General features: G+C 37.4%; 2 protein-coding genes across 2 annotated transcripts in view; one reads left to right on the top strand and one right to left on the bottom strand.

Annotated features, from left to right (window-relative positions):
* fgg (fibrinogen gamma chain) overlaps positions 1–3278 on the top strand; it is a 3578-nt gene extending 300 nt beyond the window's left edge. Inside the window, exons 3-9 of the mRNA XM_019070955.2 lie at positions 94–277; positions 1263–1347; positions 1444–1574; positions 1652–1785; positions 2044–2228; positions 2465–2742; positions 2840–3278. Coding sequence (XP_018926500.2) covers positions 94–277; positions 1263–1347; positions 1444–1574; positions 1652–1785; positions 2044–2228; positions 2465–2742; positions 2840–3027 — 1185 coding nt within the window. The 3' untranslated portion in view covers positions 3028–3278. The remainder of the gene's footprint in view (positions 1–93; positions 278–1262; positions 1348–1443; positions 1575–1651; positions 1786–2043; positions 2229–2464; positions 2743–2839) is intronic.
* Positions 3279–5706: 2428 nt separating this feature from the next.
* On the bottom strand, positions 5707–14616 carry plrg1 (pleiotropic regulator 1). The gene is made up of 15 exons (XM_042766738.1): positions 14460–14616; positions 14205–14311; positions 12596–12732; positions 12413–12466; positions 12246–12339; positions 10437–10527; positions 10071–10169; positions 9826–9918; positions 8546–8695; positions 8364–8465; positions 8166–8268; positions 7969–8077; positions 6591–6730; positions 6302–6495; positions 5707–6129 (listed from the first exon to the last, which is right to left on the bottom strand). Exons 1-15 carry the CDS (start codon positions 14466–14468, stop codon positions 6070–6072), a joined length of 1542 nt encoding a protein of 513 aa, XP_042622672.1. The 5' UTR covers positions 14469–14616; the 3' UTR covers positions 5707–6069.
* Positions 14617–15490: the final 874 nt, after the last annotated feature.

Genomic DNA, 15490 nt, shown 5'->3' with positions numbered 1-15490 from the left:
ACAGATTGTCTGCTCTAGATTGTTTCAGGCAATGCATTTGTATTCAGGAAGCTTAAAAGTCTCTGTTTTAACAATAACTTCTCTCGTCCTCAGGGGAAGTACTGCCCAACCACATGTGGAGTTGCTGATTACCTACAGAGGTACGCGCCTGATATGGACAGAGAGCTGGATAAAATGGAGCAGGATTTGGAGGACATCGCCAACCTTACCAGAGGAGCGCAGGACAAAGTGGTCTACCTGAAGGACTCAGAAACACAAGAACAAAAACAATCACCAGGTAGCACGATTTATCATTAATTATGGACTGAAAAAAATAATTAATGTAAAACGTGTACAGAGGTCTCGGACGAGCTCTCAGGTGCGTTTAAGATGCTGCTTCTGGATTAATGCAGGTTTGAAAAAATAGTTAACAAAACATATTTATCTTACACAATGTGAGTACACATTTTATAATAAAAAAAAAAAATCAATAACATTTAAGGTTGTTTATTTATGCATTTTTTTTTTTTGTGATCAACTTTTTATTTTTTTATAATAACAAAACAACATCCATCCAAACTAACAAACAAACAGTGAAGGGGGGGCAACAGATACATTATCAATAATTTACCATTTTAAAAAGAGACAAAATAATAATAATAACTTTTATTGTCATTCCTTTACATATTTCACAATGTCAGAAGAAAAACATTGCCATGCATCAATAGTGCCAGGTTTAGCTCCGTTAATTCATGCCGTTGTACATTCACAGGCCACTATCCCAAGGAGGCTATGAATCCAAAATGTTTTTGCGTAAACATGTTCGGAGTAAACCAGTTTGCTTAGCGGCTGTAAAACCAGCAAACAACATTCTCTTCTTTAATGAACTTATACAGGAATTGGAATCGTTGTTGAGAAGACATAAACTTGAATTAGACTTGTAATCAATTTGAATATTTATGCATTTTTCACATATTATTAATTATTCATACATGTGGTGGGGAGTCGCACCACATGACATTTCTTACTGAACTTGACACAGTCACGAGCATCTGCAAAAAGTCCTGTTTTATGGGAAATTATATAACTTTATAATTTTATTATAATTTGTTATCAAGTCGGTTGCACCGCATGACGTGTTGGTTGCACCACACCATATATATAAATTCATACAGAAAGTAAAACATGCTTATGACTGAATAGGCATATTCAAGTCATTTTATGCATTTTTAAAGTAACTGTGAAACTTCATTTAATTTTCATAACCACCATCTTTTTGTCAGATACATACATCAAAAAATCTACAAGCATGCTTGATGATATACTGCGATTTGAGAAGAGCATTCTCGCCCAGGAGGATCAAATATAGTGAGTGTTCTGTTTTTATGCCACTTATCTTAAATATGGTCCAAATAGTTAATGAAATGCCATTATATAATGTTTTATTCTAAAACCCCCCAACAGTCAGCTGCAGTCAATCCTTCAGGCTAACGAGAAAAAAATAACCGATTTAAAGCAGATGTCCCAACAGCTGGACCAGATGTGCAAAGAGCCCTGCAAAGACACTGTGGAGATTCAGACAGTCACAGGCAAAGGTAAAAACAGCAGACAACAACAGAATTGATTGTACATAAAGTACATACAGGGCTGAAGTACATGCACTTTTCCCCAGATTGTCAGGACATTGCAAACAAAGGTGCTAAGGTCAGTGGGCTCTACTATGTGAAACCAGCCAGGGCTCCAGAGGCGTTCTTGGTCTACTGTGAGATAGACAGCTTTGGACGTGGATGGACTGTCCTTCAGAGGGTACGTGGAACAACAAACAATGCATAGATAGATAGATAGCTAGATTGGTGCCGTGACCCAGGTGTGAGTGAGGTTTAAGGAGGGTGACTGTTATCACTCCCCTGGCCTCTAGAGGCAGACTAAACCCTTACTATGATCTTTAACATCCTTTTTAGCATGCATTTGACACTTGTTCGAATCCTGGACAGAAAGGTGCAAGTTGAAGCCGTTTCAAATGTGTACAGCTTTAATGATCAAAACGAATTGTTTGTTTTTCAGAGACGGGATGGCAGCGTCGACTTCAACAAAAAATGGAATCAGTATAAGGAAGGCTTTGGGTATCTCTCTCCAGACGACAAAACAGAGTTCTGGCTGGGGAATGAGAAGATACATCTGCTGTCTGTTCAGTCCAGCGTGCCTTATGTGCTGAGGATAGAGATGGTCGATTGGGAAGGCAACAAAAAGTAATTTGTACTTTTTCGGTTTTTAGTTTTCACCTTGTTTTTACATTCACACACTCGGTAGACTTGAGTTACAGGAACGCTTCTGGTGTCAAACCTGCGCTAGAATTTCCTTATCTGCACTCGCCAAACAGGACTTCGCTCCTCTCGCCAAGTCACATCGCATGACCTTTTCAGTCAGATCGAACATGCTGCTGAACATTAGAGTGTTTGTCTCAAAATTACCTTTCCTCTCTCAGGTACGCCGACTACTCCACTTTCAAACTCGGACCAGAAGTCGATGCATACCGCTTGACGTATGCGTATTACTACGGTGGAGATGCTGGCGATGCCTTTGATGGTTTCGACTTTGGCGAAGATCCTAGTGACAAATTCTACACGTCTCACAATGGCATGCAGTTCAGTACACCTGACAGAGACAACGACAAGTACCACCAAAACTGTGCCTTGGATGAAGGGTCCGGCTGGTGGATGAACCGCTGCCATGCCGCTCATCTCAACGGAAAATACTACCAGGGTAAAGCCTTTCCTCTTTATAGGAGATAGTCCGCCTGCACTAAGTCAATAGCACACATGCAGGAATCCTTTTACTGATGCATTCATGTTTTTTACAGGTGGCAAGTACACAGAGAAGGACTCGCAGAATGGATATGACAACGGCATTATTTGGGCCACGTGGCAAAGTCGCTGGTATTCTCTGAAGGAGACCACCATGAAGATCATTCCCATCAACAGAATCTCTGCTGCTACTGGATCCCAGTTTACCGATACCAAGCAGTTTGGAGGCCTGGGAGACATTTAAAGACCTCACCAAAGCTCCCCCAACTGTTCTGAGCTATCACTGTGTTTGGGAATGACATGAGCAAGGCATTTTCACGAGAGTGTAAACATCCGTCTGCCAGTTTCTGGTGTTTTCCATTCTATACATATTAATTCTAAAAAGAAAAGCTTCATACATAAGTCGTACTGGTCGATTTTTACAACTTGATCAACTCATCCAAACATCACACTGTCAATGAATAAATAAAATTCCCTGTCTTTTGTAAATGAAAAGTGTTCTGTAGTCCTCTTTACTTAAATATTGTGAGAAATAACTACGTAGGTGAGGTTAAAATTAAAACAGGTATATTACATTACACAAACAGATACATGGAACATTTATAAAGAAAAACGGGTGATGCTTCATTTTAATTTTACACAAGTTACATTTAATTACTATACTACTAACAGTAAATTATGCATAAGTGCATGCAAATAACACTAAACCGAATCCAGTAACACTTTATTTCAAGATGTCCTTCTTACACGTTATAAATACGTATTATTATAAACATTTAATTATGCATAATTGCATGCAAGTAACCCCAACCCTAACCCTAAGTACATGTAGTTAATTAATATTACTCAGTACTATAAATGTATAATTACACTGCAACAATGACACCTTAAAATAAAGTGTATCCCCAAACCTTAACCCAAAACCTATAGTTGCTAGATAATTGATGAGTGTTACCCAGTTCTTATGAGATTACACCGGAACAAAGACACATTAAAATAAAGTGTGTCCAATAAAAAGGGGACAAAGCAAAAGCTCATATCCGCATAAAAACAAATGAACGAATGTTTCCTGCCTGTTGCACATCCCATTCCTATAGATCAAAATAGTAAAACAGAAGTCAAATTATGATAAAAGGTTATTATTGAGGATTTTATGAAATGTATAGACATGCATCTCTTTAACGATGTGAGTGTGGGAGCTGATTTGTTTGTTATTCGGGTTTTGCGTAGGCGTGTTAACCTCTGTGTAGGTGTTGTGGACCACATGGTCATTGAGTCAATATTGCCCCACTGCTGTAGAGGATGAACAGGCTGCACTCCAAGCTCCCTGATGTAAGAAGATTTCATCATCTGTGCTCTGCTGCGTCAATCAATAAATACTGAGTCAGCTATTTCAACTCAGGAAAGTGCATTCTTATTTGTACTGTATTTTCCCCCATGCATTTCATTATTCACATACAAAGTAGACCGACGATAAGTGATTCAATTGTCCATCATGTAACACTATCAATCTTTAAATGTAAAGGTTTGGCAATGTTTGTCATTGAGTTGAAGGAATAGTTTTGCTGAATATTTACTCATCTTCTGAGATGAGTTTGTTTCTTCATCAGGTTTGGAGAAATGTAGCGTTGCATCAGTGTCTCAGCAATGGATGCTCTGCAGTGAATGGGTGCCGTCAGAATGAGAGTCCAAACAGCTGATAAAAACACCACAATAATCCACAGCACTCCAGTCCATCAGTTAACATCTGGAGAAGACAAAAGATGAAACACATCCAGCAGGATGTTTTTACTTTAAACATTTGCTAAAATACGAGTCGCTTTCTCCAGTGAAAACATTCTCACCTACGTAAATCAGAAATCAGATTAAGCACTGTTTACAAGTGAAAACAGTCCAAAATGTGGGTGGATTTTGATTTGATCAGCCGTTTTGGATCCTTATTCTGACGGCACCCATTCACTGCATACGGTATATTGGTGAGCAAGTGATGCAATGCTACATTTAAGTGATAATGCACGGCTAGCTTTGCATTAAACCGTTTAAATGCACAGTTGCCAGCCAATCAGAATCAAGTATTCATTTATTCAAAAAACAAACTCATCTATATCTCGGATGTATTGTTATAATCAGTGAAGTGAAATTAATCTCTCACTTACATTGCACGTACACCTGCTGTGTTTATGAGTGCAGAATTCAGTAAAAACTGAAAATAAACAACACTCTGGTGTTTCAGCAATTATTAACCTGAACGCCTCTGATTGGCCATTGCACTCATAAACTCAACAGATTTGTGTCTGATTGGTTATAATGCACAATGATATAAAAAAAAACGAGTAAAAAGAAATACGATGCAACATGAGCAGATCTAAATTTAATGGCACAGTTTACACTTTTCATTTCATTTTCATTTTATTCGCGACAGCCTTTACCCTGGAGTTGGTTGAGGCTGTCTATTTAGTGCAATGTAAATATGCACGTGACAGTAATGCTAAATATCCACTTTTATCATTCAAAGGGTGTTTTCTGACGGATTCCTTCAGGCACAGTGCACATAATCAACTATTCCAGTGGCTCCCTTCATATATCCACCCAATCCTCACAGTACATTTACTAAAAAAAAAATTTTTTTTTTTTTGTAATGTGCATGTTCAAACCTCTACAGTAGCAAATATGACTCAAATTTACACAGCACATTCTTGAACCAATCGGATTATAAAAAGAACACTTACACTCAGTGAAAGAGGACAGTAGAGGATCTGTGGTAAACTTGCTTGTACTCCCTGATCATAAATGTAGGATTTTCACCAAATCATGAAGATCAGTCCAATTTGATAGAAAGCATGTGTTTTGAAACCATTTAGTTTTTTATTTTACAAATGATGTCAGGAAATACATTTGTTGTCAAAAAAAAAAAATCAAGTTATGAATGTAAATTGCTCATTTTATTTAAACTTGGCAAATGTGAACAGCCATCATTTGCACATTTATATGTAAATGACATTTGTATTGTTTGTCTCTCTGATAGAGCAGCAATATTGATCAGATGCCGTAATTACACTGTTGAATAGTTAGTCGTCTGGTCACGTCGACCTGCAAATGGTGTTCGGAGCGGACAGAAACCTCGCATACAAGAAATGCATACAACTGCAGCGCTGCTTTTTTTAATAGACAGAGCAAAGCTAAATGCGTCACATGATCCAAAGTCTAAAACTGTGGATGTGTCTTAGATGGCTAAAACGTAACAAAATGAAAGCTCTGAAATAGAAAAAAAATAAAAATAGAAAAACTAAAATCTTTTTCTCTTCAGAATCTCAGGTTTCCAATTAACCGGGTGGGACTCTTCAGTCTGAAAGAAAAAAAGAACAAAAATAGTTTTAATAAAGAGAAAACCTTACTTTGGAAAGTTTGCAGCAGAACATCAAGGCAATTTGATAAACCTTTTCCATTATAAACATTTCACAATCAACAAATTTAATTTTATTATTATTATCAATAACAGTTTAGAGTAAGATTCTTACAGCCGTGTCGTCCTCTTTGTAGACCTTGATGGTTTTGTCGGCCTCTGCTGTAATGAGGCGGCTCTCAGACTGATCGAACACGCACGCAAAGATCCCAGACTCGCTGTCCAGAGACCCGGGCTGCACCGCCGCATGAATCCTCTGGAAGTTGTAGCCGGTCCTCCAGTCCCACATGTGGATAGTGCCGTTATCAGCTGATGTGAAAGAGGATTAATTGGACATGAGGGACGGAATCAGGAGAGAGACAAAGCTCAACATCGTTCAACAGATTCTGAAAGCAGCATTTCACCTCCTGACACCAGAACTCCATCTGAATTGACAGCCAGCGTGTTGATAATGGCGTTGTGTCCTGAAAGATTTTGGATGAAGTTCCCATCGGGACATTTCCACTGCTTGATGTTGTCTGGAGAGCCAGAGGCAAAGGTGTACCTGTTCAAGAAACATGTGATCTTGATGAAAACACAGGAACGCTTTGAAACTGATCTGTTACATTGTTTCACTTGATTTGATACTTATGATTTCTGTCTTATGGGAAACAAACAAATTATGGCTAAAAATACATCATGTAAATCTTACACCATTATACATAAAAGCTCTGTTTAACCAGATGCATGAAATTGAAGAAAACAAAACAAAACACACTATCATGTAGCAAAATGTAACATTCAAAATAAATAAAAAAAAAAAAAAGAATCAAGAGTATGGCTGCAAATGAATGTCAGCACAGCTTTGATTCGGTCTTAGCCTTTGTTGATATTGTTAACTAAAACTATTAAAACATGTTAGAATTAAAAATGTTACCCTGGCAACTAACTCAAGTAAGATTAATTTGAATTACTAAAGTTACTAAAACTAAAATAAAGCAATTTTTTTTTTTCAGTTTAACTAGATGCATGAAATAAAAAAAATAAAAATAAAAAAAAGCATACTATGAGGTAGTAAAATGTAACGTTCAATGTAAATAATACCCTGGCAACTAACTGAAGTAACTCTAATTTGAATTACTAAAACTAAAATAAAGCAATTTTTTCTCAGTTTAACTAGATTGCACGAAACTGAAAAAAATAAATAAATAAATAAATAAAAAAAAATTACATACTATCAGGTAGCTAACTGAAGTAACTCTAATTTGAATAAATAAAACTAAATTAAAGCAATACATAAAAAAAGACAAAGGCACAAATGACTAAAACCTAAAAATATAATTGATATTGTAAAAAGCCAATACTAGAGTAGTATTTAAATACTGAAACAACTAATCAATAAACTAGATTATAACCATTAATGAATATAATTAACAGATTGCGTCTGCTTGCTTCACACCGAAAACATCTGCCGAGCATTGTTTAACAATTTCAATAACCTGTTTTTTACTGAACACAGAGTCCAAAAACTGCAGTGTCAAAAGGAAACAGAATGTGGCACAAATAGGGTCGCAAAAAACTTCCGGAAACGTTCCACAAAATTCCCAGAACATTCCAAGAAATCCTGGAAAGTTTCCAAAATGAACTGGAAATGTTCCACCTTCTTCCAACCCTAGGCACAAACTGAAATGACTTTATTCTGTTTCTACTCTGTTTACAGGTTTACTACTGTATTAGTTAATCGTGCTTCTTACAGAAGTATTTTTTTTGTTAACTCAAAATCATGTGACACAAGGAACGTACTGTCTGGGATGGAGCACCAGCGCTCTGACAGACTTCTTGTGATTGGTCAGTGTGGCTCTAGTCTTGCCAGCGACCAGATCCCAGAGTCTGATGGTGGTGTCATGACTTCCTGAAGGAGGAAAATAAAGCACATCAAACATGAGCATAACAGAAAAAGAAATCCGTTCAGAAATATAAAATATAAGACGGATGTATACCTGTAACCACCTGTGGCTCGGCACTTTGACATTTGACGGTAGCCACTGTGTTGGTGTGTCCAGAAAGAGTGTGGACATTTGCCTTGGACCTGATGTCCCAAACCTACCACACACACACACACACACACACACACAACATACGAGGTTCATAATCAATCACCAGCAAATAAAAACATGTGTGGACTCGTGATGTCTTACTCTGGCGGTGGCATCTCGGCTGCAGGTCACCAGCACATCGATGGTAGGATGGAGGTCAAGGTCGTAGACGGCGCTCAGGTGGCCGTGATAGTGCCTTATAACCTGTGGACGATACAGAAATCTCCTGTAAGTACAGCTCAGACTGAACGCACACGGTTTGTGTTCGTATTTAAAGGCTGTACCTTGTTGTACTCTAGATCCCAGCATTTAACCTGCTTGTCCTCGCCGCAGGAGAAGAGGTAAGGGCTGCGTGTGCTGACCGCCACCCCTCGCACCGTGCTGATGTGACCCGTCAGAGACAGCTTCAGCTTCCCGCTGGCGAGATCCCAGATCTGACATCACAGCACAAACGCTATTCATGATGCATAATATTCTACACAGGTTTAGAATTATCTCTGGGCTGCATGATGCTGGGGGAAACATGACACTGGGATTTCAATGATAAAAACTGCTATTGTGATTCAAAACAATCAATCTCTCCATTGATGTATGGTTTGTCAGGAGGACAATATTTGTCTGAGATACAACTATTTGAAAATCTGGAATCTGAGGGAGCAAAAAAAATCTAAATATTGAGAAAATCATCTTTAAAGTTGTTCAAATTAAGTTCTTAGCAATGCATATTACTAATCAAAAATTAAGTTTTTACATATTTATTGGTAGAGAATTAAAAAAATATCTTCATGGAACATAATCTTTACTAAATATCCTAATGATTTTTGGCATTAAAGAAAAATCTATCATTTTGACCCATACAAATAAATTGATTTATATTCAATTTAGTGCTGTAAAATGATTAATCGCGATGAATCACATCCAAAGTAAAAGTTTTTGTTTACATAATATATGTACTGTGTATATTTGTGTCTGTAAATACACAAACATACATGCATATATTTTTTTCAATATTTACATATACATACATATATATATATATATATATATACACACAAGTATTTTGTATATAAACAACATTTTTCTTAAACATGCATGTTTGTGTATTTATAAATACACACAGTACACACACATTATATAAACAAAACCGTATTTTGGATGCGATTAATCGTTTGACAGCACTAAAATGACAAATATTAATAATAATATTTTTTGCATTACAATTAAAAAAATTATAATAATGTCTAATGTCATTTATTTAACATCAATCTTTTATTTTGAGAGAGCCCAGAGCTCATCTATTGTTGACGACAGCAGGTTCATTAGTGCTTTTCTTCACAAGCTTGCATTCAGAAATACATGCTGTAAGAGACTCGGAACAGATGCAAGGATGAGTTTGTGTGGAGCAGCATTTACACACACACACACACACACACACTTACTGATATGGCTTTGTGTGATCATATCACAAAGGCTGTGGTTTAATTATATATATTATATGATAATCTCACAAAGCCATATCATCATTTTGTCTTTATTTGGATTAATTCGAAGTCGCATAGATCACCTTTATAGTCCTGTCTGCTGATCCAGTCACAAACCACTGGTTTCCAGGCTCCACCGCTATAGATCTGACCCAGCCCAGATGACCACTGATGACCTGAGAGACACAACACCATCATTATAAACACTCATGATGCCCATCACTCACGCTTTTCAAACATGAAGCGCACTGACAAAGCTTCGATTCGCAAGCACTCAGGATTAATAAAAACAGACATGCCGGAGAAAGACTAAGTGACTGTCACTCACTCGGTACAGTTTCCACGGAGGATGCCACTGAGGTTTAGGCATAGTAGGAGCCTTCCGTGGCAGCAGTCCGGAACTCTTTGTGCCTCCCTCCATGAGAGACTGCAAAACAAACAAGAACAAACTGATGAACTAATGAAGCTCGTCTCTGAGAAACTGTGCAACCATCTACACACTCAAGCACAAAATCAACAGAAGCGCTTAAGGCAGCCTACTGAAATACACTTCAATCAAAACAAAGCTAACTAGAAATATTTAGAGTTTATATTTACACTTTTATAGAATTGCTGACAAACTGTTTTCCTGACACTGTGAAGCTGCTTTGACACAACCAAGCGTGATATTTAAAAAGAGAACATGAGTGTGCACCAGAGCGTGTTGCGGGGGATGAGATCTCTCTGCGGCTCCTGCGTGTCTGTGGATTTCTGCCACACTGGCTGCAGTTCGACTGGCTTCCTGCCTACAGAGCAAAGACACCCACATCTCAATATCTAATTCACATCAGTCTCAGAATGATCCAATCACACGTGAACAGCACTAGATACAAGTAGAACATGGTCCAAAATGTATTGCAATTAAAAAAAAACAAATTTAATAATTTATGCATTTATCAGAAGCTTTTATCCAGAGCGACTTACAGTGCATACAGTGCATTTTTTATTTTGTATGTATTCCCTGGGAATCGAACCCACAACCTTTTGCGCTGCTAATGCAATGCTCTACCACTGAGCCACAGGAACACTATATAATAAAAATAGTTTTCACGTCACGCTCTCACGCCTGTTTCACACATACTCCGTCTGCAGTGCCTGTGCAGTCCGTGTGTGTTACGTGTGTGGTGCAGAAGCAGCACGGACTCATTGTGCTTTCGCTGATCCGCGGCTGTTTAGTCCACAAACACAACATTTGTCCATTATTTTGATTTAAAATCATGTAAAAAAAAAAAATTCAGCATTGTGATACTCTATCACGGTACAGTAACAATCTTTCATAGACATTAGTTTAAATCAAATATAAACAAGGTATTATTCATGCATATGACTTCTAGGTTTGTATAATAAGTTTCTCAAGCAGGCGGCAACACATTTAAACACAATAATGTGCCCACTTTTCTTGTTAGGCTATCACAAACATTTAAAATTAAAACTCACCGCTGACAGAAACAGTCGACTCTCGTGCCTTTTGCATTTAAATCTTAATTACAAGCAATCGCACGGGTCTTAATGAACTTTGTTTTTCTGCCTCCATAAAAGTGCATATATTGTTGCCTTGTTTATCTAAAAGTGCCCTTTTTCTTGTTTTAAAAATAGCCAAAAAGCCACGTGTTGACTGTGAAACACAGTAGGCTTTAATTGTATCAATTTATTGTGAAATTACTGCATTTCCGTGTCAATCCATGTTCATTTTTAGCGCAAACAATGTGCTGCCACTTTACGCACCGCAGACGGAGTATGTGTGAAACAGGCTTTAAAGGACGCCCACATGCAAGGCAAAACAAGGCTTTCCTGCACTGACCACCAGTGGTCTTCATGAGGTCTGCATTAAGCAGTAATGTAGTAAGACAGTGATATTTAAAGGCCAAATTCAGCACACACATCACTCATGATGCAGAATTTGTACAAGCACTCAGATGAACCCAGAATATAAACACAATGTGCAAAGTTTAACACTGAATGTTTTCTCATAAAAAAAAAAAAAAATTCTAAAGAAAACACTGAACAATTTAAGAGCATTACATTAATATTCCAAGCTCACCTGTATAAAGAATACCGAATCTGATCTTTTAATATCACCGTTTTAAATGCACTTTAATGTTTTCACATTAAACGTTTTTAGAATGTTACGCTGTTTGTCAGTTTAGAGCTGTACATAGTATCTTGTTTACATTTTTCACTGAGACCAAATCAAGCTCTGGCTCAGTGTAAAGGTTTAATTAAACGATTCGGTTAAATGTATGCACTGGGTGTAGAGCAACTGTGTTCTTTTAAACGCGAGCAGCTCGTGAGCCCGTGTTTTTTTTCAGCTCTCAGAGGTTCACAGTAAAAGCTCACCTCTGCATTATAACATGCACTTGGGCCATACAAACAAGCACAGCAATCCTGAAGCGTCCTATTACTTTCAAATCGCAATTTCATCAGCATATTAAAAAAAAAAGGCCTAAATGCAGCAGATTATCACCTTGCTTGAGCAGGAGGAAGGGCCAGAGCCATGGAGTGGACACCTGCTTCACTCGGCATCTTCTGCATCTGTGTCTCTGCAGTGAGGGCCACTCCTGAAAACATTAGCAGAAACATTAGACCTCTGAAGAAAACACAGCTCTGTGTAATTGATTTAAATGCTCTTACCCGGAGCAGATGGATACGGATGAGTTCCAGTCACCAAGTAATCCGGACTAGCATCTGAATAAATCAAGAATTACAGCAAACGGAGACGTCAATGTTGATATTTCACTAACAAACTTTTTGTTTAGTCACTAAAGCGACGTTAATACAATAAAAAACAACTTTGTTTTGTGTGAAGCAGCGCACCAGGCAGTGGGTATCCCAGCTGACCGTACGGGTCAGACGCGTGGAGCGGCCCTCGCTCTCGGCCCTCTTTCAGCACAGGCATGTGCAACACGGGCTTGTACTCCGCTCTCATCTTCACGGCCATCTTCATCTTGTAGCTAAACACACACACAGGCGGAAGTGATGAAACAATTACTGGTCTGACATTAAATGTTGACTTTTCATTTCATAACTCAACCCTTTTGTTTATTTTTAATTAAAGGCTGAAATGTGAGGTTTGCCGTTTTAGGAAACGTCTTCAAAGCTTTCTTTGAACATTTCATACGTGAACTGCTGTCGGTCATGTCGTCGTTTAAAATCCGGACATCATTGTAATGTTACTGCTTTGGCGTTTATGCAAACGAAGAGTTATTTTATTCGTCGTCTGCTGATTTTAAATATAAAACGATTCATGTGTCGGTGCTTTTTGAACATTTCCAGCACAATGCTGTAATAACTTTGGTCAATATAATCACAAAAAAAAAATGTAATACCTTTGCATCTTTAATAAGTGATAAGGAATAAGTGGTATTAACTAGTCTTTTAACTTGATATACAAAGATTACATGCGTATCAGTCAGATTCCTAAAATTAAGTAATTAGATTACATTTTAAAATACTCATAATCAGACTACAGTTACTTTTGTATGGATTACATGATTACATATTATTTACATAATAGCAACAAATTATTCATAATTTATTGAATCTCACTAATTATTTTTAGATTTTCCTTTCTAAAATAGCCTACTGCTTATGTACACTCAGAAATCTTTCAGTTTTATAGCATTTGACCACTGGATTAAAAAAAATAATCATTTCAGGTTTAAGAAGTGTTTCAACATTGTATCAACTGTTGATGAACACATTCATTTTTATTTGAATTTTCCCTCAGTTGGTTATTTAACCATGTGTTTCTATGCCTTTAGAAGGCTTCTGTCTTTCAAACACATTAAAATATGCACAAATTCACAAACTTTTTGTCATCTGGTCCTCTTTCACCTAATATATTTAATAAATATTTTAATAATAAAGTATCAGATTTGCATGCTCACGGTTCTCTGATGCCGGCTATGGTCACACGATACGCAGCAAACAAATAAAATATGTCTTTTTTAGTACGTGTTTTATTTTGATTGATTTTTTTTATGATTTAATTAATTATTGGCTTTTCATTAAACTGCCAAACTCCCTGCAGTCCCTCCCTTCACAAACCCCAGTAATGCAATGTTTAATGCACTTCATATTATTAATAACAATGAATGGAAAGCCAGCTCTGTTGATACAAAGTGATTCACAAACAGAACAGACTTGTGAAGAGTTCAGTCTCTGGCTACAGCTTATAAGCAGGGTTGCCAGGTCCACGGTTTTCCAGCGGGCTGCCGCAGGTTGTTTTTCATGTCCGTGGGTTTAATTCGCACCAATAACGTGATTTAACCGCTGAAATGCTAATCTTATCAGGTGAACCCCGCCATAAAACGTGTTTTTTATCCCACGGAACGTGATTTGCTCCGGCGGAACCCCCCTAAACGCACACGAGCGGGTTTTGTTGTGAAACCTGGCAACCCTGCAGCTGCGTGCGCGCGCTCACCTCTGATCGTCCAGCGCTACTGCTTTAGCGTGATCCGATACAAACATATCATGAGTCCTCTTCAAAGATCGAAACACGAGCGTGTGGACCGAGTGCTTCTGTACGTCCTGTAGCAACACAAACATCTATCAGTCAGGCAGAACAACAAACCGTGTATACAGTTCTAGATGCGCTGTTTTCACGCTCAAACACGGAACTATCCGCTCACACTATCAACCAGAAACACTCGGCAATGAAACAAAAGCTCACATTTACCTCAGTCATGCTTAAAACAGCAACACGGCGATCAGACTTAAACACAAAACCTCCACCACACGCCAGACAATCACAACTTGAACCGGATGAGAAAAACACCAGACTTCCGGGCGCGACAACGCGTCTTCCGGTAGAGCGTTACGTCAGAACCACGCGCGATAATGTGACGCTAAATTTCATAATTTATTTTTTAATAGAATTTTATACTATAAATTGGAATAAAGTTTGGCGCATTTATTAAATATAACATTTAAATAATAATGAAATAGGTTACATTTAAATTTTTACATGATATATATCCAGCTAAAAGTGTGATTTAATTTGGATGTTGATTATTCCTGTAATTTCTGTTCAGTGGAAAAGGAGTCTATTGTACATTTATTTTGTAATTGTTTATACACAAGGATTTTCTATATGTAATTCCAATGAAAGTAATAATAATAATAATAATAATTGTATTGTACATGTACAACTTGCATAAGAAGAAATGTCCAGAAACTTTTAGGCTTATTAAGTAAATTTATAAAAGGTTTGCTGTTACTGCTCTGTAAGACATATGGTAATTATGTTAATTCTTGGATTTTTTTTCCCTTATTTGTGTTTGTTTATTGCTGCTTCTGATACTGCACGTGTTTCATCCGGGTCCTACAGTCGGACTGTGAAATTTCTTAAGTTTTATATGATATCATAATAGGCACTTGTGTATTAAAATTGTGTATTAAAATGTATTAACATTTTTCAGAGGTTATGCTAAAGCTTAAAGACACTTTTCTAGACAAATTACCATAAATACTAGAGCTCCAGATCTCGAACTTGCTTCCAAATCCCCCGCACGTGCAAAAGACACTAGGTGGCGCTATAATAAGTATGTTTGTTTGTTTGTTTGTTTGTTTGTTTGAAGCAGGCTATTGGTTTAGTTCACATGGAACTTGGCACACATCATCCCAAGATGTGTTTTGTGACAAAAAAAAAAAAAAAGATCAAGAATTTTAATTTATTCAAGCATTGTGCAGATAATCCAATTAAACAGT

Source organism: Cyprinus carpio, chromosome A1, assembly GCF_018340385.1.
Source record: "Cyprinus carpio isolate SPL01 chromosome A1, ASM1834038v1, whole genome shotgun sequence".
NCBI lineage: Eukaryota > Metazoa > Chordata > Actinopteri > Cypriniformes > Cyprinidae > Cyprinus > Cyprinus carpio.
Note: the sequence above shows the minus strand (reverse complement) of the source record. Positions and strands in the feature narration are given on the sequence as shown.